The 22,847-nt window shown below is 44.8% G+C and overlaps 1 protein-coding gene across 2 annotated transcripts in view; it reads left to right on the top strand.

Annotated features, from left to right (window-relative positions):
• The window catches only part of Hdac8 (histone deacetylase 8), a 217,253-nt gene that overhangs the window by 176,370 nt on the left and 18,036 nt on the right, over nucleotides 1-22,847 (top strand). For both annotated transcript variants that reach the window (XM_031365952.1, XM_031365961.1), the window contains exon 10: nucleotides 16,290-16,395. In XM_031365952.1, the coding sequence (XP_031221812.1) occupies nucleotides 16,290-16,395 (106 nt within the window). The remainder of the gene's footprint in view (nucleotides 1-16,289; nucleotides 16,396-22,847) is intronic.

The following is a 22,847-nucleotide window of genomic DNA, read 5'->3' as shown; positions in this document are numbered from 1 at the left end:
ATCTGCTGTATGCTATACCTGTTTGTAATTTACTGCATGTCTCCTCCCACCAGAACAGTGTTTCTCAACCTGAGGGTCACAACCCCTTTGGGGGTTGAATGACCCTTTCACAAGAGTCACCTAAGACTGTCAGAGAACACATATTTACATTACAGTTCATAACAGTAACAAATGACAGTTATAAAATAGCAATGAAATAATGTTATGGTTGAGGGTCACCATACCATGAGGAACTGTATTAAATAAAGGGTCTCAGCATTAGGAAGGTCAAGAACCACTGCTCTAGTCTTCCCTGAAGACTTTGCTCAGTGCTATACCCCATATGCTAACCACAGGCACCCATTGGCCTTGCCAAGCTAAAGACCCTTAATGCATATTTTTTAGTAAATGAGTGAGTGAAATAAACACACCAATTCATGCTTAGGAAATCTCAGGAAGACAGAGAATTAAGAAAACAGCCCAATGTTTGGGAGCCTATAGGCCAACAATAGGCGAAGAGGATCGACAGGGACACCTATTCTGTGCTCTCTCCTCTCCTTCGTCATTTTCTGACTTTCTTCCAGAACTTAAATACTGTCTTGTAACCATTGAAAACCCCCCATCACTTACACGTATTTCTCTATGCCGGGCAAGGCTCCTGCTTTCTAAAAGTGCCTGATGTTCCAACATACATCTACCCACCCACCCAAGTCTCCCCAAGCAAAACCCATTCAGAAGCTCCTGTATGTGCTAGATAGTGGTAGACCACATTAATTTTTAGCAGTGTATGAATCCATGCCAGAAAAGACTGTGATATATAATTTTTAGTTTTTATCATGTAAACATTTAAGCATATATAAAGGAAAGGAAAAAACAAACAGTGGACTACTATGTATCCACTCTTCCTGGCTTCAACAATTATAAACACCCACCACTTTTATTCTGTCCTCCATTGTTTCTGAAATGGGCCAGTAAATATGTGCTTCCAGTAGATAAGGGGCTAGGGTATGCTAGGAATTGAACCCAGGGCCTCAAGAGTGCTAAACATGCACTCTTACCACCAAGTTACATTGCCATCCCAATAATGACCTTTCCTTAATATAATCACAATAAAATTATCAAACAGCTGGATTAATAATATTCTCATCTAATATTAGTATCCGTCATATTTTACCCAATCAAATAAAACAACATTTTAATATAGATTTGTTCAAATTGGAATATAAACAAGACCAAAATATTCAGGTTCAAGGCCGGTTGGTAGAATTTCAGACCTCATGGAAAATGACACTATTCATTTTGAAGCCTCTGTGAATATTCCAGATTCTCTAGCCCCAGGGGGCAGCCAGCCACCCCTTGGCCAGAGAAAACAGCCATTCAAGATCCACACTCCTGTTCAAATATATCTTCTATTCCCTAATAAGTAGGAAAGGAATAGGCTGAGGAGAGAAAAGGGAGCCAGAGGAATACCATGCATCCTGCACACCCAACCTCAGTCCTGACCCCCAACTGCCTGACCTCAGACGTCTCCAGTTTAGCTGTATAAAAATAAAACATAATCACATGCATCCCCAAGGGCTGCTTACGATTATGCCTAATTACACTATAGCACAATAATAATTATGCATATCATTAAATATGTGTCAGATTGACTTTGTCATGAGTTTTATTCAATTTCAATATTAAACTGCTCTGGGAAGCACAGCTTTCAGAACATGTAGTTTGTGGTCTCTCTTGGGTAGCAAGAGCCACAGCTAAGCATCTCTTTCTGTACTTTGAGTCCAGTTGCCTGCCATGTGTGCCCACTTTAGGCAGCCTGGGTCAGAGGTGCTGGTCTGCCCTTCTTCCCCAGAGACTGTACATCTGGGCTTGAGGCATAGTGAGTCACAGAAATGGCCAGACAGAAATGGCCAGAATAGCAAAAGCCTACCAAATCCACCAACATCAACTGTTGTTTCCCTTATCCATGGGATTGGAAGTCAAATTCTTGATTCATCCCGTGTCACAATTTCATATTCTTCCCATTTGGAATGTGAAATAAACTAATAAGTCCAAAGCCATTGAGATCATAGTTAGCAGAGCCAGAGGAAGACTCCAAAGTCGAAGGTGATGAACCAGAGATATAGGAGCCACAGCCCAGTCAGACTCCGCCCACAAAGCATTCCTCTGTGGTAATAGATAGCATTTTCAATTTTCAAACTCAACTCCTAAGAAGCTAGCACAGGAGAGTTGAGCTGAGGGCTGGAGTGGGGAGCAGTGCCTTCCAACTCACATTTGTTAGCTTGGAAAACTAAGTTGAGGCCTGCCCCAGAAGGCTGTCCAAGACAACCTCCTCACATATTTCCTAGTCACTCTGGCAGAAGACATTTCACTGCATGCTGACACTGAGGTCGTTACTAATCAGGTACATCCAGTGTTGAAGCAGGGAAAATATAACCAGAAGCCTAATGAGACATCCCCATGAGTCATGTGCAAGTGAGCAAGTTCAGGCCATCTCTGTGTCCTGCTCTGTGCTAAGAGCATCTTTGTGCCATGTGGTTCTGGCTCCTAAGAGCAGCACTCCTGGCCCAGTGGGGAAGAAATACCAGTAAACACTAAGACAGAGTAAACCTGGGGGCCCAAAGAAGTGAAGAAGGACTTCTGCCTTTGGAGACTCAGTGGAGACTTCAAGGAGGTTACATTTGATCTAGGTCTTTAAAAATGAATGATAATGGTTTAGGTTGAGAAGGGAGGTCTGAGAATTCTTTGCAAAGGTGGTGGCAAGCCAAAAGGCAGGAAGGTGGGACAAAGCATGGGGGAAACCCAGGATCCTTTTGTAGTTGTAGAGTAGAAAAGTGGTCATTAATGCATCTCATGGCCTTAATTGTTTAAAGTCAGATTTCAAGGTAGACTCATCTCTCCTGTTGACTGTTTGTCTATGACCTTTGTTCCCCGCCACATGTCTTGCTTTTGTGACTGTCTGTTGTCCTTTTTGCAGTAAACTTAACTCCAAAAGCTGATCTAAAAGATTCCATTTCATTGTGATGACCCTAAATTGTGTGACATCACACTGGCCCACTGAATGGCTTACCTCTGTGCGCTGGATTAAAGGACTTGTCCCCCTTAGAGTCAAACCCAAGAAAGCTCAGCCTGCTGTGGAAAACAAAGGAACAAAATCTCTACAGTCCCTGGACTCTGAGCTAGGACTCTGGCTGCCCGTGTCTGTTGACCAAATGCTATATTTGTTTAGCTGTTAACTGTCATCTTCATTTGAGGGACATTAAAACTCTGTTGGTTTGAGTGTGGCAAGGCAATGAATCATCCTTGTGTCGACTCTTAAATAAACCTAGGGGACAAAACTAAATGTACCTTTGCTAATCAGTGGGTGAGCAATGGTACAGGACCTTGAAGGGGCTGGACAGCCAGACCTGCATTAGAGGCTTTTGTCTTAGAAGCCAAAGTCCTTCACTTCCCTAGAGCTAACCCCTAGAGCTTTTCTCTAGGTCTCTTCCTTTGATCCTCAGAAACAACTCTTGAAGGATGATGGGTTCGAGATTCTTGTCCCCATTTTATCAGTGAAGAGACTAACCCTTGAAGGATTAAGTGATACTGAGTAGCTCCTCTGTTAGAAAAACAAGCTCTTGGTGACAGTGCTGAGGGGCTTTCCAGCAGTGGGTGGGTCACGGCTGTACTGACACCTTTACAGGACAACCAGCTGCATGAAGGCAACATCTGTGTCCAAATTCTACATGCTCTTCACAGGGAGCTCTTCTGAAGTGGTACCTCCAGATGTTTGCCATATTTGTCCCTTACCAATGCAGCAAGGAGACAAAGAGTGATGAAGAGCAGCCTTGGCAAGCAAATCCCCCTCCAAGACATGAACCACTCACTCCCTTCTCACCAGCATGATCAAGTTCAACCTGTATAAATCTATTTTAGTGTATTTTAATTGCTTGTAAACCGAGTGTTTCCTGGATATGCCACTGACCATGAATAATTAGTGTCATTTCCATGACTGGGTTTTCGAAAGTGAATGGGCAAGCAGACAAAAAGGGGTGCTCAGAAGTGAGAGCTGCCTGTTACAGCCTGAGTGGGGGCATTTGTCCTAGCCTTCTCCGGTTTTGTTTTGTTTTTGTCATGATGTCACTAGAGCTGCCTGCTTTTCAGCTATGCTGGCTGCCCTTTCAGTTTTTATGCGGCTCTCATGTTAAGTAATGCCAGCTGTTGACAACAACCAGACCCAAGCAGCCACATGTCAGAGTCATTCATTCACCCAGCAAAATTGTATGGAGTACCTACAGGCCAGGCTGGTACAGATGTCAGAAATGAGGGAAAAAAGATAGGGCCCAGCGCCCACTGTTGGGCTGACATTGTCCAGTAAAGATACACATAAACAACTGTTCCACTCAATTTGATAAGTATAGAACACTGGCTGGTTAGCTGTGGGGTTATGGGAGGAACTTGGTCTATCTTGGGACCTGGAGTCATGTAGCAGAGAGCCAACCTTCAGCAAGGGCTCAGGGGAGACAGTGCAGTGGTGTTGACCTGATAAAAGAGTGGGAGAGATGCTACAGCTCAATGGGTCCACAGAGAGAAGGCCTCAGACTAGCCTTGGTATAAGATAAGGCTGGAAAAGTCCGTTGGCTGGAATAGACTGAAAGCCTTTGTATTTCTTGCTTTTGCATTGGACTTGGCCTTGAAAAAGTGGGGGAGCCTACCATAGTTCTTAAGCAAGAGGAATGAATGGGGAGATCTGAATTTCTGACAGAAAACTCAAAGCTGGTGGGAAAATAAAGTTAGAGGCTAACTTCAAGTATATGACTTTATTTAGCTTCATCTTCCCTATGGCCTACAGGAGCCCTTTGCTGCCACCCCTGTGGTGGCACTTCTTAGACCACAGCAATTGATCATTTCCAAAGCTGGCTCTCCATTCACTCATGAGGACAGGAACTGAGTCTCGTTCATCTATTCCAGGCCATGTCTGGCACACAGACATGCTCAGGAATCATGCGTATCATCTGAATCAGTAAGCAAATGAATCGATAGGTCCTAGAAAGTGCAAGCCCAGTTTGTGCTGAAGTAATCTATCTGATGGATGTGTCAGTGAGAAATCCCACGATGATGGAGTATCTGGTCCATCCACTGCTTTGCCCTCTCTCTACCACACCAGTCAATTTGTCAGCAGTCAGCACAAAAGGAAAATGTGCTATTTGGAGAAGAAAGTTACCCAGAGGTCTGTACTGGTACTAATTTTGACCCAGTCCTCTGTCCTTCCCCTATGATTTTTTTTTTTTTTTGAGACAGGATCTCATGATGTAAGATAGGCTGATGCTGAATCAATGATCCACTCACCATCTTCCTGCTGTAGCCTCCTGAGTCTGTGAATTAATGTTTGGTAACAGTGTTCGACTATCTCTCCATTGTCATCACTCTATTTCTTCTGCCTTTCTTACCTTCTCTTCCTTCTATTTAGACCTGTCTCATCCTTTACGGCAGCTCTATTGCTTCTCATCATCTCTTGAAGCCTTACCTATTATCCAGTCCATACCTTCACAATCCCCAATTCCCACTTCAGAATTCCCATCATTCTAGACAGTCAAGTACCCTCTGCCATTCCCTTAGTGTAGCTATTCCTGCCCATGTCTATATTCCCTATTAGATAAGCCCTTCAAGGCCTGAGGCCTTCACCATTGTCTCCTAGCACCTAGCATACTGCATCCTGCCAAGAGATAAGCATTCAGTGCTTTTAGACTTTACAAAGTACCTCAAGAGAGAATGGCAGTCCTCAGAGTGCCCCGGGGCTTCATTCTATCTCTTTGCACATAGTTAGATAGAAGAGATTTATTTTATTTGGTTTTTGAAAAAAGTCATTGCTCATCAAACAATGGGAAGATCACAGTGAGGGATATCTTCTACAAAACCTACTGCCTCCAGACAAAGCACAAGGACACTAACCTGGTCAGGGTCATAAATTTATTTATTTACTGAGGTGCCTTATTATATGGTGGGACTCAACCATGGTACCAAGGAAACAGAAAAAGGAGTGCATTCTCTATGAAGGGAGTTAAACTGGATTAGGTCTACTTGGAACACATGAAGCCTTGAGGGCCAAGAATTCAAGTTTTCCAGATGGAAATGTTCTACAGATGATTTGAAATGCAAGTCAGAGAAGGGGACAAATTTCATCTGGGTCCACACTTGCAGGGCCCCTGCAGAGATTTAAGCAAAAATGGCAACAGAAAATGTGTGCTCTTGCAGAGAGAAAGAGAGGCTGAAGATGTGACAGGGAATTGTACTTCAGACACAGATAAAGTGGGAGGGTCCACCCTAAGATGGATTGAGGAAGCAATGGTACATGGTGATGGGGAGGATATAAGGGGAAGGGGAGCTTGGCATGTGATGATAGATGATCAAATATGATGAATGGTAAATGAGAAGAAAACATTGTATTGGACAATTGGGAGGTCACTATTGGTCCTTGATCTCTCCATGTACCCTACTGGCACAAGAACTAGAGCTCATGCTAGGAAAGCACTTTACCACTGAGCTACATTCCCAGTCCTTTTAAACTTGATTTTGAGATAGGATCTCACTAAATTGCCCAGGCTGGCCTGAACCTGGTTCTGTAGCCTAGGAAAATCCTGAAATTGCAGTCCTCTTGCCTCAGCATCCTGAGATTATAAGCTTTCTCTACCAGGCCTGGCTAGCTTTTAGTCTCCTAATACAGTAATAGCAAATAAAGATAGAATACAGCTGACTTAAGCTCCGCCCTCCCCACTACCCAGTACCCTCCGTACACTGGAAATTAAGTATGGCACATTTTCTTGCTGATTCTAGACCCAGCCTCAGAAACTTCCTTAACATAGTGCCCCCAGCAATTACTACCAATGAAATGAGAGCTGTCACTAAACTGAAGTTTTCCTAGGGTATTGGGAGGAAGCAAAACTGCAATGTGATGAAGTGTTTGAGAAATGAAGGGATCAAGTCAGTGAAGACAACATGTCAGGTAGCTTAGGGATCTAGAAAGGGCAGTTGCTTGGCATAGTATAAGGATCCACCAAGGTAATGGTTACTTCTCCCCCAGCAGAATACGTTTCCAAAGTCATCTTAATACTTGTCCAGCAAACAAGCCAGATAAAACAATACCTCTATGTAATCCCATCTTTTATCCCCATCCTTGGCCAAAGGAAAGGTGAAAGAAAAAAAAAGCTTCATGTGTAGGCTTGTTTCCAAAATATTCATTTCATCAACAGACATATGGTATAACCAGAGTTGGCCCGGCATGTATTTATGAAGAAGGAATTCTCTCCAATAGTGAAAATTTGAGTATCCGTAGTGATGTGGGGAAGGTATTAGTCTTGGCCAGAGCTCTTCCACTAAACCACACCCTGAAGGAAAAATTTTGGTTTTCAGGGAAAACCCTAGAGAGGTGGAAACCCCTACCTTTGTCTTTCCTGCCTCTTCCTCTGAGGTCCTGAGCATTTACTATAGGCCAAGCACTGGCCATGGTTTGCATCAATTAACTTGTTTTCTGATACCCTGTCCTCCTTTCCTCCCACCACTTCTAGCTCCTCATCCCTCCTGTCCATTTTTCTTAGCCATTTCCACTTGATCCTTCTCTTGATCTCTGCCTCTCTGTCTTATTTCAGAGTTCTTGAAGACAGGCTAAGTTCTAAAGTCACCCACTTTGATGAGAACAGACATCTGTACAGAAATTGATTTTTTTTTTTTTTTTTTTTTTTTTTTTTTTTTTTTGGTTGTTTGAGACCGGGTTTCTCTGTATAACCCTGGCTGTCCTGGAACTCACTCTGTAGACCAGGCTGGCCTTGAACTCAGAAATCTGCCTGCCTCTGCCTCCCAAGTGCTGGGATTAAAGGTGTGCACTACCACTGCCTGGCCAGAAATTGATTTTTACTCACTGTCCATTCCATCCAGAGTTCCATTTCTTTGTATAGTTGATAATGCCTAAGAAGAAGGAAGAGCATCTAGCACTAAATAATGATGTTTGTTGAGCATTTACCTTAAGACAGGTACTATCCCAAGTACTTCCTGAGTCACCTCATTTATATTGTTGCAACAACTCTATAAACTAGGTTCTGTTATTTTCCCCACTTTACAAACAAGAAAGCCTAGAGATTAATAGCAAAGACTTTCCTAAGGCCACACAGCTACTAATGGGCATAATTGTGGTTAAAGGCTCATCAAACATGACTCCAGAAGTCCTTGTCTTTAGCTAATTCATGACTTACTGAAAAACCCACTGGGTTCAAATGCACAGCTGTGATGATTTTAATAGTATTATCATTAGGATATTGGACAAGCCACCTAACTGGTCCAGTGATGCATACACTGAACCAATACATTTATTATACTTTTACAGTTATTCCTGTTTCTCCTATTATATTGTTCTCTACATTTTTATCCTGAGAACTATCACTATACCTGATTCTTTTTGTTTTGTTTATCCCAGATTTTCTAGGATGATACTTAGCACCCAACAGAATGCATGCTCATGTGTATATGTAGTGCTGTGCATTGGCTATTTCAGGAACCTCACTAAATAGGTTGATTAGGTAAACAGGCTATAGATATATGCACAAGTTATTTCTAAGTTCATTGGCTAATGAAATAAGACTTGTTAATATTGGGCACGTTCTCTGATTAAATGTAATTGGTGCTCAAGTACAATAACATTTCTGGATTTACCTCATCATTTTGCTTAATAGACTTTTTTCAATAGCAAATGTTTGAAAAATTATAATAAAAAGAAAAATGACTGTAAACCATCAGAATAAGGGCTAGGGTTCCGCTCCGGGTTGAAGGTATATTTTGGATGTGCATGGTCCTGGGTTCCATCCTTAGCAGCATATGAAAAAATACCTAATAACAAAACTATTTCCATAACATCTTCATTCGTTCATTCAAACACACAGTTCTTGATATAGTTATACTCTTGGGTGTGGGCCTCCCCATAAGCAGTTCATACATACTGGCTTTATCTAACAAGTAAGATGAGGAATTCGGGTACCTGGAATTGAGGCAGTAGCCAGGTTTCCATTTCTAGCAACTAACAATGTGCCTTTTCTTCTACCGTCTTGTCCACCTACCATCTCTACAATAGCATATATCACCTGACCCTCTAGGTCATGGTCTGGATAGTCCTACCTTCCATCCTCTGCCTGCCAGCAATTGCCTTTGATGTTCTACTTCCTGCTGGTTCAATCCAGCAACTAATGGAGTTATTATTCTTGTTTGTTTGTGTTGTAAAGCCATGGCAATAAAATTTACTCCCAATAATACCACTGCAATTTTATGTCCTTAAGATGTACCATCAATGACATATGTAATAACCGAATTTCCTGTAAACAGAAATGTTTTTCTGGGAAAAAAAGGGCTTTTTCGTTTCCATCATGGTTGGACCTAGGTTCTTTGATGGAATAATTGGAGATACAGGAAAGTTTGAGATGCATCATGTGAGACGATGTTAGGGTTCAAAGTGCTGGTATTATGTTATTCTGGTTATGATGAGCTCTGCTCCCAAGGTGATGCAGGACAAGAAGTGCTCTTCCTGGCCAGGGCCCAGGTTACAGTCAAAGACACAATGTTCCCAAATAGCCACAGAGAAAAGCCTCAGGTCTGTAAGAAAGATTGGCACTAACCTTGGACTTGTCCTGGTGAAATTAAATGTAATTTTTAGAAAACGGAGGAATTTGAGTTAACAATGAGAAGTTTGAGAGTCACTTAGAGTATTCTAGGAAGAGAGCTGGACAGAAGCAGTACCATTATATCCCCAGCTAGCTGGGAGATGGGGAGGCAGCTCTATCGCCAGGGATGAGCTGGCAGCATGAGAAGCTATAGCCCTTTAAGTATCTTCTTTATTGCTTCTCATCTGAGATGACAAGAGGCTTCTGTTCACTGTCCCTCCTCACTTTCTGGGTTTTTTTTTCCCTACTGTTCACTGCAATTCTTATCCCCCAAATATCCTTCCAATTATAACCCTTCTTCCAATGGTGTACCTTGGTCCTTTGTCATGACCACTCACACACACTGCCACCTGCCAAACATCATGTCACAGATGCCCTATTATCATGTCAAATCCAACTGACAGCAAGCCCATCTTCCATTGGTCAATCTCACACTACCTAACTTACCTTAGTAAATCCATTCCTATCAGCAGCACTGAGATCCTCCAACTTATCGTGACTCAAATTCCACGAACTCCCTTCTTACGCAGCCAATAACAAACTGCCAAAAAATCCTGTTGAGTTTCCCTTTAGGGTATCCTGTCTGCTCCACCCTACAAGTATGGTTCAAGTCCTCACTGCTTCTCCCTGAATTCCACTGAGTTAGCCTCCACATTAGTCACTAGCCTTTCTGTGCTTGAGCCTGCCCCAATGCCTACCATGGAAAGTCTGTCTCCTCAACCTGAAGCCAGGGCTCTCCTTTTCCAGCTCTGGCTACCTCATTAGCACTTGGTGGTCTCCATATACATCTTGATTCCATTGAACAAACCCCTACCACATACAACTACCACTGCCTGTCTGCCATCACCCCCATCCTTCAAGATCCTAATTCTCCCACTGGATGTGGACCACTGTGAAATCTCAATCACACTCTATCTTATTCATGCACCAAATATGAATTGAGCACCTGTTTTCCAGGCCTTGTGCTAAGAACCCTGGGTAATATAAAGATGCATGAAACAGTACTTCCCTTTGGTGAGTCTTTCTCAGGCTATTCTTGCCTCCTTGATGTAGGCTCCTTTCCCCAGTGCCTGTAAGTATACTCAAGATGCTCCCATTTTAAGTCCTCCCCACAGCCCCATACCAGATCAAACTCCTTTAAAATAAGGTATTGAATTCTCCTCTCTACTTCCTCCTGGCTACATCCTTGCCCTTCTCTGAGCAAGCCTCTGTCCACATCCTCCTTCCTGTGGGTACGGGAGAGAGACAGTCTAGGCCTCGTCTCATTTAAAGTCTCTAGGAGGGGCTGGAGACATGGTTCACCAGTTAAGAGCTCTTGCTGCTCTTGCAGAGGACCCAGGTTCAATTTCCAGCACACACATGGCAGCTCGAAACCATCTGTAACTTCAGTGTTCCAGGGGATCCAGTGCCCTCATCTGGCCTCCAAGAGCACTAGGCACACACGTGCTGTACAGACACACACATGCAGGCAAAACACGCATGCACATAAAATCAAAGTGAGATCTTTAAACTCTCTGAGAGAGTTCAACTTAATTGCAAGAACTGCTTCCACTCCCTCTGCCCAACCCAGAAGTGTTCTGGCTCTCCATGATTTCTTCCCGTGACTTTCCTCTCCTCTCTGTCACAGGCCCTCTACCCTGCTGACCAAGGCAGTCTTATCTGCTTCCTTTGCTTTGTTGTCATTCATAATTCCCAAATCTATAACACATGTGCTGCGAGAGGCCCAGCCTCTCCTTCCACTGGGCCTACTCTCTCACATAGACCATTGTCACTAGGATCCTGACTCTGTGTGGGCTCCCCACTAGAATCACCCCTCAAGCCCCTACACCTTCTTCTGGGTCCACAGGCTGGATCCTTTCACGGTTCCTCCTCCAAGGCCAGACTTCTTGACTCCTTCCCTTATTCCCCAGATGCAAGTTACTGCTCCACCCTGTTGATACCATCTTCGCAGGTTTTCCTTTTCCCTTGCTCCCACAGCATCCCTGTCCCAGTTTGATGAGCAACCCTCAGGGCTGTAGCACCAGCTTCCTAACAGGTGATCTTACTCACGTTCATTCCTCAAATTCCAACAGACTCCACATGGAGCCAGTGAGCTTATACACAGATAGCCTGGTCACTTCCTGTATCTCCTCCAAGTTTCGACTCTATCCCACAAATATTTCTTTAACACCTTATGAAGTGCAAGTATTGTTTTGAGAAATTGCAATATGGCAGAGAACAGAACAGTGTTCTGCCTTTCTGGGGGCAAAGGTAAAGGCATGCGGGAGGTAAAGGCGTGGTGTGGCACGGCCTTCCCCAGACTTCTTGCTTTCCCCCAACAGTCTCCTCACCTACCGCTAATTATCCCTAATTTGGTGCTCTGCTTCAGGCACCTTGCCTTTGCCTGGGCTCTGCTTGGAATGCCTTTTCCCCACCTCCATCCTCCCTTGGCCAGTACCCCCCTCTGGGGTACTTTACAGAGGTGATCTCTAGGATAACATAGTTTTTAGACTTTAGCTTTGTGCCTAATATGTGCTTCAGACCCCCACCTTAAAATGGAAACAGTGATCCATACCATATAGGTTGGTGGTGAGAGTTAAGTTCAATCCATAACAAATGCTTGGATACTTTAAGGACATGACAACTAAGAAGCCTGTAATAAACATTAGCTGCCACCACTTTTAGTTTAACACTGTTACCTTTACAATGTTCCTGTGCAGCTCACCTCACTGCTTTGCAGTTATCTAGGCTATTAAGCATACCTTATTGTCTTTGTACCCTTGTGACTAATCTAGTCCAGCACATAGTAGGGAGTTAACTAAGTGTTGAGGCCAAGATAGAAAAATCCGCTGATTTAGGTCTCTGCCTGGGGTTTCCTGTGACCAAGCAGGATGGTGGAGAAATAACAACAACCTCAAAGGCTTCCTCTGCTATCTTTTTGACCAGGTATCCAATTGTGTGCTGTTTTCATTGTGTGCACAAGAGCTGCAAAGGATTGAGCAAGAATGGAGAATTAAGTTGGGCTGAACTGAACTGGAGACAAACTATTTACATTCCTTTATTCATTGACTTGTGGGGTCAAGACTCGGACCCTGCAATAACTACCCCAAAGCAGCCATTACCTTCAACCCCCAGCCCTTTGCCCCACTGCATACCTTCCATTTGCCCTGCCCCACACGACCCGACCCGTGTTCCCCTAAAAAAAATGTTTCAACTGAAGCCCAGGAAGCAAAAGGAGTGCTGCAGAGAAAGGGGAAGGGGTGGGAAAGGGTTAGCACCTCCCTCCTTCCTTTGCTGAGATCAAAGCCAGTATGTTCCCTTGAAGGCCGGCTAGCCCCTTTCATCGCCTGCCCCACCTGCCTGGATGGGACTGCACTGTGCCCATTTCCTTTCCTCCTGGAGCTGGAGGGCAGTTCCAGGGTGGGGCTGTGGGCTATTTCTAGTGCTAGCAAAATCCCTCCACCTTAACATCTTCTTTGCGTACCGTGAGCCATGATCATGTTTCCTCTCCACCTCAATGATCAGGTCTCAAGACCCTAGGACCAGAAACTATGAGAAAAGTCCATTTCTCGGTTAGCCCTAAGGTAACCCAATGGCTGAAGCAAGTGGGGAGGCCAGAAGGCTTGGTCTGGAAGAAAGAACTGGTTCTTCTTTCTCCATCTCAGCCCCGAGCATTCACCCAGAATCCCTTGGAGTATAGAGAGGACAGGGTTAAGCAAGTGTCTCTTTGCCCCAGGAGAGAAGAATTCACATTTATCAGAATCCCACCATAGCCGAGGCTCCAAGTTAGGTTCTTTGCTAGATAGATATCTCCTGACAGCCCAAACAGGTCAGCATTTATCATGCCTGGGGGGGAAATGGCGAAACCGAGATTAACAAGCTTACCCCAGGCACACAGTTAAACACTGGCGCCAAATTCCAGCTGTCCCTGAGCCCAACACCTGTGCTCTTTTCACTCTGCCTCCAAAGCCCAGGAAAGCTGTATGTGCTGAGGTGACTCTGAATTACACAATTAACCAGACACCTAGCTAAACCCTTAGCAAATTAACTTCATTTAGCATATATTATAAGACAAAACTGTGATTGCTTGAGTTTGACTCTATGGGCCACGCAAAAAGAACATGACAGAGTTTATGGTCTAGCAGAGTAGACATAACAAGTGCAAACTTACCACACAAGAATAGAGGCTTTAAATCCAACCTATGGGTTCACTTGGCCCCGCCCAAGCAAATCCTCCAGGACTGGGAGCAGCCAGCTGCTGTGCATAACTGGCTTCCAATACAGAGACTTTTCTTAATCATCTGAGTGCCCCCCCCAGGACCTGAGAAAAAGAGTATTTGATTGGCAAAGGTGGAGAGAAGCTTTAGGAACCCAGACTTGGCTGTTACCTGTAGTCAGTCTGCTTCAGCAAAGAATGGGTCATTGGTGACTTTGCCCAATGTGTGGCTCAATCAGTTAAAAGCCAGGTGCAAATGAAGCCAGGCTAAGAGGCTTAATCCTAGTAGAGCTGCTCGGTCGGTCACGTGGCAGGCAGTTCTGGCCCCAACTGACCATGTGGTTAGCAGCCTTGTGCTTTTTGTCAAAGGGGACTAAAGTAGGAAAGTGTGGGTAATCACATAGTAGGCGCTCAAGTTAGAATATGCTGTTCCAAACCCTTGGCTCCAGACAAGCTGCTTATAGCATACCTTGCTGACCAAGAAGGACCCACAGTGTCAGCTCTACATGTGGAGACAGCAGTCACGAGGTATAAAATACCTCGGCTAAGCTTCATATTTTTATAGTACTCTAATTCCAAGGGTGTGGGTCTCCCCAAAGAGCTACTTTGATGCAGCTGCCTGTGTTCTGTGGTGTCTTTCCGTCCCCATGAGATGAATACATTAGTTGACACATCTCAGGAGAAGAGGCTACCACACCTGTTTGAAGCCTTCTCTTCTACAACTTGAACTGAAGGGCCCTCCTCAACTAAAAATAAATGCTTCTCAAATTTCTTCAGCCATGATAGGGGGGGTAGTTTCTAGATGTGTCTCCCACCCCAGGTAACCTTGCTTTTCTGCTTCATATAGGGATTTAGTAAAGATAATCTCTATTCAAGGTGGCTTCCATTTCTAAAATTTGGAGTATCAGGAATCACATAGTGATTCACATTTCCTGGTGATGACTAAGTACCCCTCCCCTTCTAGGTAAATTCACATACGTGACATGAAAAACATTGGCATGATCTTGGATGATTAAATGTGTAGGATTTTCTTTTATGGTACACAAAAGCTATTTCCTCATGAAATTAATCTCATGGATTCCGCAAAAACACTGTAAAAAAAACTCTAGAAATTGTTCTACAACATTTCCCATGGTTCCAGATGTACATCCAGACTCCTAATAAGGACACTGTAGGTGACAGTGGCAATAACTTAGGGTTCTTTGAGTAGCATCAGAGTCATGGCATAGCAAGATCCTTTTTTCATGCACGCAGTAGTGTTTAAGATTTTGTTTTCTTTTGTTTTGGGGGAATTTGGATTCTCTGGTTTACTTACCACCTAACAATGTCACTATTGAAACACATCGTGTTAAAGACCATATGCTCTCTCTCCAGAGAGCACACACAAATACTATTTCTGGTTTAAAAAAAATACTAAACAGAAATCATAGCTTTGCATATTTCTCATTCAAAGACTGATCCCATTTGAATGATTCCTTTGTCATAGAATGCTTTCCCCAAGTGGGCCCTAACAGAAGCTAAATTAGATATCATGACTTATGAAAGGTCACGAGGAATCATCTAGTGAACTAGAAATAGAATCCACAAGCCTTTATTTTGAGTCCTCAAATTTAAAAACAGAAACTTTACTATAGAGAAAGAAAAACTGAAGTAGTCTTAGTAGACTCACTTGCCATTCCTGGAGCAGAGAATCCAAGGCAACAAAAAGCTAATGGACTGTGAGGCCAAGAGATAAATAAAGTGCAAGGACTGCCTGCCCTCAGAGAGCTCCTGTCCAGCGGGGAGAGGAGAGGGTAGTCACTGTTGAGAAGTATCTATCCAGTGCTTATGCACACCGAGAGGACCCTCAAGAGACGCTAATGCATCTTTACACCCTCCACGCAACGGGCATTATGACCTGCATGTGACTTAGAAGCAAGCACTCTCTATCTGAATAGTGGCCATAAGAGAGGCACCAGCACAGTGCTGTGGAGGTTGGCAGAGAACGAAGGACAGCTTTGTGAAGGAGGTGACATTTGGGCTGTGCCTGGAAGATGGGGAGGTTCCCCCCACCCCACCCCCACAGGCAGCATGGATGGGGGGGGGCGGTGCAAGAAAGCAGTGAGTCCTAAGAAAGAACAAAGTGTGGAGAGAGCACAATGGGCCAGCATGCTAGAGCACAGGAAGCAGGAAGAGCTATGGCCTAAGCACAGGGACCCTTGACAGCAAGCTCCCAAATTTCACAGTGGTTGTCACTGAAGGACTGAACAAGTGCGCATAGCGATGCCACCAGGTTAGAGCTTCATGCCACTTCATGCCACTCTGCCCTTTGAGACTGCCCTGGGCTGTGTCAGGAATGGTGAACTTCTTTTGATTGCCCTGTTTGTATGTGGTTTGGTTTGGAGGTTTTATGTGGTTTTGTTTGTTTTTTGGCCTTTCCCTTTTCCTTACAGTTTTTCACAGCATATGGTCCTGATTATGTGCTGGAAATCACGCCAAGCTGCCGGCCAGACCGCAATGAGCCCCACCGAATCCAGCAAATCCTCAACTACATCAAAGGTGAGCACCACCCTCCAGTCCTGCCCTCCTTATTCCACCCAGTGTGTGGTGGCCTGCCGCTGGGGGCTTCCTCAAATACCATTTGTCTTTTGGCAGCTAATCATTCCACTGACTTGGAAAGGAAGCCTCTTTTTGGCCTGACATCTCATACCCGGAATCCTACACAAGCCACTCTGGTTGAGATTGTCACTTGGCTGGCTAACGTCACCTTCAGAAGAACAAAAGGTTCAGCTTTAAGGCACTTCCAAGGGAAAATGAGTTATAAAATATTCTGAGAGCCTTTTTCTTTGAAAAGGCCAACAGTAAAACCATCTTTAAGGGTTAGGGTATATGTCTCAGTGGTAGAGCATTTGCCTACCACTCCATCTCCAATGCTGTGAAAAAGCAAAACAGAAAAACTCCTCTTTAAATTGAGGGAAGTTCAAGGGAATGTAGACCTGAGGCGTTAAGATATGGAAGGAATTCCTCCCCCAAACACTCTTGCAGCATGGTCTAAGAGAGAGCCTTGCAAGTCTATGGAGGTCTGGTGAGCAATCAGGAAGTTTGATGTTCTTGGAGGGGGCTCCAGCCTTGCTCTTAGAACCAAGAGTATAGCTACTGCCCTCTACCCCTCCCCTCAAGTTATTTTGTCCCCAGGATAGAGAGGAATGGTAGTTATGGCTATATAGTCCACTAGATTCTTGGGAGGGTCTTTGCTTTTAGCTTTCCATTAGAACCCTCTCCCAACCTCTCAGCTGCTTCCCCCCCTTTTAAAGACTTATCTATCATTTAAGTGTTTAAAGCAATCATTTTCCTGGTGTGTATGTGTATGTGTGTGTGTGTGTGTGTGTGTGTGTGTGTGTGTGTACATGCACTTAGATCCTATTTGTAGAGTATTAAGAGGCCAAAGATATCATATTGCCTGCCCCAAAGAGTGAAATTCTCTTGCTTATTCATAAAATGACACAGACAGTGCCAATACCCACTTTTGGCTCCTTCCCTGGAGTGTAATCCTGTGTGAAAAGAGGCCTGCTCAAAGATGGGGTTCATCTAAGGAGGGCGGATATGCAGTTTTCTGAGGGTCTTCGCTGAACGCTATGCTCAGTAGCAGAGCAACATCGATAAGAACAGCAAAGCCCTTGGTAAAGCCCATGCTTCTGGAGCTCCTAATGAGTCGTAGGCCACACAGTCACACTCACAGCTCATTGCCCCTCGTAAGGAACTATAACCCAAAGCTTTTTCTGCCCCTAAAGATTCAAATCGCTTTCTTTTGATCTCCTAGCAGCTTCCCACTGGACAAGTCCTCACTTTCTAACAAGTCTTCCTCCCGTCTCACATCTTTTAGACCGTCATAATCCTTCTGTTGCTGGCCCTTCTTGCTGTGCTACAATCTGGACAAACACTGAAGACTTGCACCCTTCCCCCTGGCTTCCTTCCGTTCCGCTCCCTATTTTCCTTGAGATTGGTTCTAAACCAGTTTCACTGGTTCACACTTATCACTCCTTCTCCTACCTTGCCATTTTCCCTCCTGGGCTCTAAATTCTGGTGGCGCCCAAAGCACTAAAACCAGACAGCAGACACACACCTCTGCAGTGCCCTGCTCATACCTCATGTGTGCACATGCGTGGATGCCCTTGCCTCCCTGCACACATTCCCAGGGCCATCACTCCAGACAGTGGTGCTATTTGCTCTTGGGGAAATGAAATGGCAAAGAGGAGAAGCTGTGAGGGAGGTGATTGCGGAGAGATGAGCTAGAAGAGAAAACTAAGGGAGGAGCAAGAGAGGGTGATTCATGGTAAAAGGTAGTGCTGAAGGTTAGTTAAAACAAAAAGAGGACACCCCAGAGGACGTGGCTGTTAAACTTGTGGAAGTGTATTAGCAGCTAGAGGCACTCTTCGGATAGTAACACAGTGAATTTCAGCAGGGAGAAAACATCCAAGTCAGAAAACTGGATTCTCAAAAGAGACTTCATGCAAAGCAAAATGAGATGTGGCTTAATAGCATTTCATCTAAAAGAGAATTGAGATGGTAGTTGACATGGACTTCAGTATGAGTCACCGGGTCAGGGTAGCCTCCAGAGATGCTAATGCAGTATCGACCTCACTTTAAAAGGGCTCTTGACAAATAGGAACATGTTGCAGGAGGTCAGCCACTCTGGGGAAAGCACTGGAGCCCAAGCTCCAAGAGGTCTGCTTAGAGGAGATGGGGCTTTCTGGAGAAGAGAAAACTCAGGTGGGGGTAGGGGAAGGACATGCACCCTGCCTCATTCCTCTGGGAGGCTGTCAGAGAGCAGCAGGACAGGGTCTGTGTGTGGCTGTAGGGCACAGGGGTGGACTCATGTATGAGTGTCATAAAAGGACTGATTTTCAGTCACTAGGAAGAATTTATAACAGTTATAGCTATCTGAAGTGGAACAGGGTGCACAGAAAAGAATGGGGATGTCACTAGAGGCGGAAGGTGAGGAATAGAAGGTCACTTGACTCCTGCCTGGGGAGAGGATTCCTTCCAACCCTGAGATTCCAGACATTTAGACACAGCAGGGAGAACACAGGGAGAAGGAGCTGGTGAGAGCTTAGGTTGGCTGATGAGTCACTGTGTTGGGTGGGGACAGCCTGCTGAGTAAAGGGAAGAACTGATATGGAGACAAAGGGAAGCGAAGTCAATAAGAACAGGTGACAAGGAGCCAGGAGGGTGGGCGTCAAGGACAGTGAGTAGGAGAAACAGTCGGATTTTCCATTAACTGTCCTCTTTCCAGAGTCTTTGTGCCCCTAGCCAAGCAAATTAACAACACCTGAGTCCCAGAACTGAAAAAGAAAACTCGGCTCAGCCTAGAAGAATTGAGGCTAGAAAGAAGTCCAAATGCCACTAGAAAGAAGTCCAAATGCCACTCAAAATGGCCAAGCTAACCTGATATACGGATACTGTGCCCCTCAGCCTAGTGACGCAGGCTGCCATCAGATAGTCTGTTGCCATGACAATGGTCAGTGTAGAAAGGCTTTTTGAGGTTTCTGTATTCTGAAAGATGTCCTTAACCAGTCTTCAAGACTGTCATTTGTTCTTGTATATAAAAACCTCCATAACACTGGCTGCTCCACACCGTGCATCCCCATCCCATCAAAACCTAGAGCAGGGCATAGGTCATAGGTTATTTAGGGAAGGTGAGGGGACATGGAAAGGAGAGATGGACTCAACCCCTGTGCAGGGGAGTGTATTCCCAATATGTCTATGCAGTTGAATTTGTTCAGCCTTGGGGTTTGGGGGTTTTGTTTCTGTTTTGGGTTTTAGGTTTTGCTGTTGTTGTTTGTTTGTTTCTGTTTTCCCACTAAATCCCTTAGAAGCATAAATAATGAAATTTTAGCCTATTGGAAATAAAACCCCAGAAGATTTGTCTTATAGAGATGCATGTACATGCCCCAGGACAAGGCAGAAGCAAATGTAAATTGCACTTAACCCATCGTTTCTGCCCATCAGTCTTTTTTTTAAAAAAAAGACAAAATTTAAAACACGGAGAGTCAGGCGGAGAGATGTTCAATTCCCAGCACCCACATGGCAGCTCACAACTGTAACTCCTGTTCCAGAGGACCTAATGTTCTCACATAGACATGCATAGAGGCAGGCAAAACGTCCATGCACATTAAAGAGAAAACAAAAACAACACCACCAACAACAAACCCCACAGAGACTTAACTAAAGCTATTCACTTTAGACACAGGAAAGGTCTGTTTTCTTTTTCACAAACTGTCCTTCTCGTCCCAGTGAGCTACCCTAAGTGTATACTTCATTGCCCCCAAGAAAGTCCACATTTCAGAGTGCATGACTGAATACAGCTCATGACTACGAATGTGAAGTCATCCTTGCCCCATCTCCACATGCTTGGAGTTGTTTGCCTTTCCTCTGGTTAACGTACTCCAGAGGAATTAGCTCATAGTGAACCTTCCAGACTTGGAACAGTGCTGATGTGATCAATCCCCAGAAGGGCCTAGCTAGCTCTGCATAGGGAAATGGGGTAGAGGTAGGAGGTTTGCTGCTCTGCAGTACCTATGGCATTTAAAGCAAGTAGGGGCCACCTGGGGCTCCGAGCATCATGTTTCAGCCAGACCTAACCCTCTGAAAAGAGGGGAGGGTGCACTATGCAGTTGTGACTATGTGGTGGAATTAACACTGGAGATTTCAACGCATGCTTAAGGGTTCCCAGAACTATACTCCAAACTTGTCTTGGGATACAGAAAGAAGTCCATGGGATTGAGAGAAAAGGAGAAAGGAGAGAAAAGGAGAAAGAAGGGGAGAGGAAGAGGGTGCAAGAGGGAAGAAGGAAGCCCTAGGGGGGTACACCTGCCTTTCCAGTCCTTGCTGAAGAAAGCTGACAGAGCAGCAGCCTGTACAGGGTAGGCTAAGGAGGGACCAACAGACTGGTGTTATCATGGGGAGAGAAAGCGAATAGCTACTATGTCTCTTCTAGACGAAGAAACTAAGGCTCAGAGAGAATCAGTGACTTAACCAAGGTCCTCATCCTTCACTTAGCAAGTGCTTTCTAACCACTTCCAGTGTGATTCACAGCATGCTGTGAGCATTTAAAGGGGTAGCACAGACATTTGAACCCAGGTCTGTCTCAGTGGGAACTTTACAGTCAGGTTCTTTGGCCTTTTTGGTTCCTTGCCTCATTGCCTGTCAGATCTGCTCACCATTTCTATGTGCTTTATCCAACAGCCTCGCCCCCAGTAAGCCCCTCTTACCCCCCACACAGCACACTCTTGCTCCTTCCATGTAGCTGATCCAAAGCACCTGAAATCCTGGAAATCCCTGGAAACAAGAGGAAAATGTCCATGAGCAACTCCTAAAGTTCTGCCCCCCCCCCAAGCCATGCCTTTTAGTGCTCCATCAGCTCCCACCCAACTGAAATCTGGACCTTTGAACTCCTCCGTTTTGAGCTAAGATGAAGACAAGGTACCAAGGGGCAGCTCCCAGCTCCTGCCACCTCCAGTGTGCTATGGCCACCAGCTCCAGCCTGCTGTTTACAGTTTCACAGCCCCACGCTGAGACCCTTTGCACATCTGCTGCTAATATTCTTGAGAGAACTATTGTGTGGGGGATGGGGAAAGAAGCATGCACCCCTTTCCCGGAACTGCACCCTGAAGTCTGAAGGTACTATCATTCTATGAGTTGGCAGTGGGGCTTAGACTTCAAGGGCTGCTGGAGCTCTAAGCTCGAAGTAGTTCTGCCTGAAGAGACACTACCCCCAAAGAATTGAAGTACCCTCCCCCTCTGCACACCTCCTCTTACTGTCTGAGAAACATGAAAGGGGATTAGGAAACAGGGTTGACCCCAAGGACAAACCGACCATTTGCTTTCTGGTTTCTTGGAAGGATTTTGGAGCAAGATTGTGGTGGAAATCCCAAACCAGTTTGCTTGGCTTTAAGTAAAGATCTCTGTGACGTCTCTCCCTTATCTCCCCCTTCCTGTTCTCTGCCCTCTCCTATCCCTCCCCCATCCCCTAGCAAACTCCAGGAGCCGGCCACCTGCTTGCACTTTCCCACTGATCAGACTCCTACCTTTGCTTCACTAAAAGCATAAGGAATGGAAAGGTTTGTCGTGGTTCTTGTTGCCAAAGAAGTTACAAAAATGGCATGCTACAAATTTTACAAATTCTAAAAAAAAAAACATTTGGGGGCTATTCCCCCCAAAGTTATGATAAATTAGCCGCTTAAATTTAATATACTATGAGATGAAGGCCATTGACAGATCACTTATGAAAACTGGAATGTTCTTCCAAAACCCATGAGGTAAAAACAAACTGCAAGCCGGGCGTTGGTGGCACATGCCTTTAATCCCAGCACTTGGGAGGAAGGTGCAGGTAGATTTCTGAGTTCAAGGCCAGCCTGGTCTACACAGTGAGTTCCAGGGCAGCCAGGGCTATACAGAGAAACCCTGTCTGGAAAAAACAAAAACAAACAAACAAACTGCAAGAATACCACACACTCATTGTGCTCGGGACTTCATATAAACTATCTCGTGTATGTCCTTATGCACTAGAAAACTGGTAACCACAGGCACAGTACACCATACTTCCAGTCACATAACACCAAGTAGTAAAACTTCAGATTTGAATCCAGGCCTCGTAGCTCACCTCCACATGATAGCACTGACTTGCCTGTGCTTACTAATCATCTCTCACCTGTTTTTACCCCATCACTCTTTGTAATCCATTCCTACCCTTTATAGGCTCCCCAAAAATACATTCTGAATCAGTTACATTTTAAGAGGTATGGTCCTGTCTTCTCGTTAAATATCAACTCAAGCCAGTTGTTTTTGAACCTCCGATGTCTTTGGTGTCATGAGCACTAAGAGTGGCTGGAAACATGACCTCTGCCTTTAGGGGATAATTGAAGTGAGTCCCCGTGGATGGATAGGGATATCTCGGGGGCTGACACTATGTAGAAGCAGCTGAGAGTAAAGCTTGAGAAAAATTACTTTCT

This window comes from Mastomys coucha, chromosome X (assembly GCF_008632895.1).
Source record: "Mastomys coucha isolate ucsf_1 chromosome X, UCSF_Mcou_1, whole genome shotgun sequence".
Lineage (NCBI taxonomy): Eukaryota > Metazoa > Chordata > Mammalia > Rodentia > Muridae > Mastomys > Mastomys coucha.
This window is presented reverse-complemented; position numbering and strand designations above follow the sequence as displayed.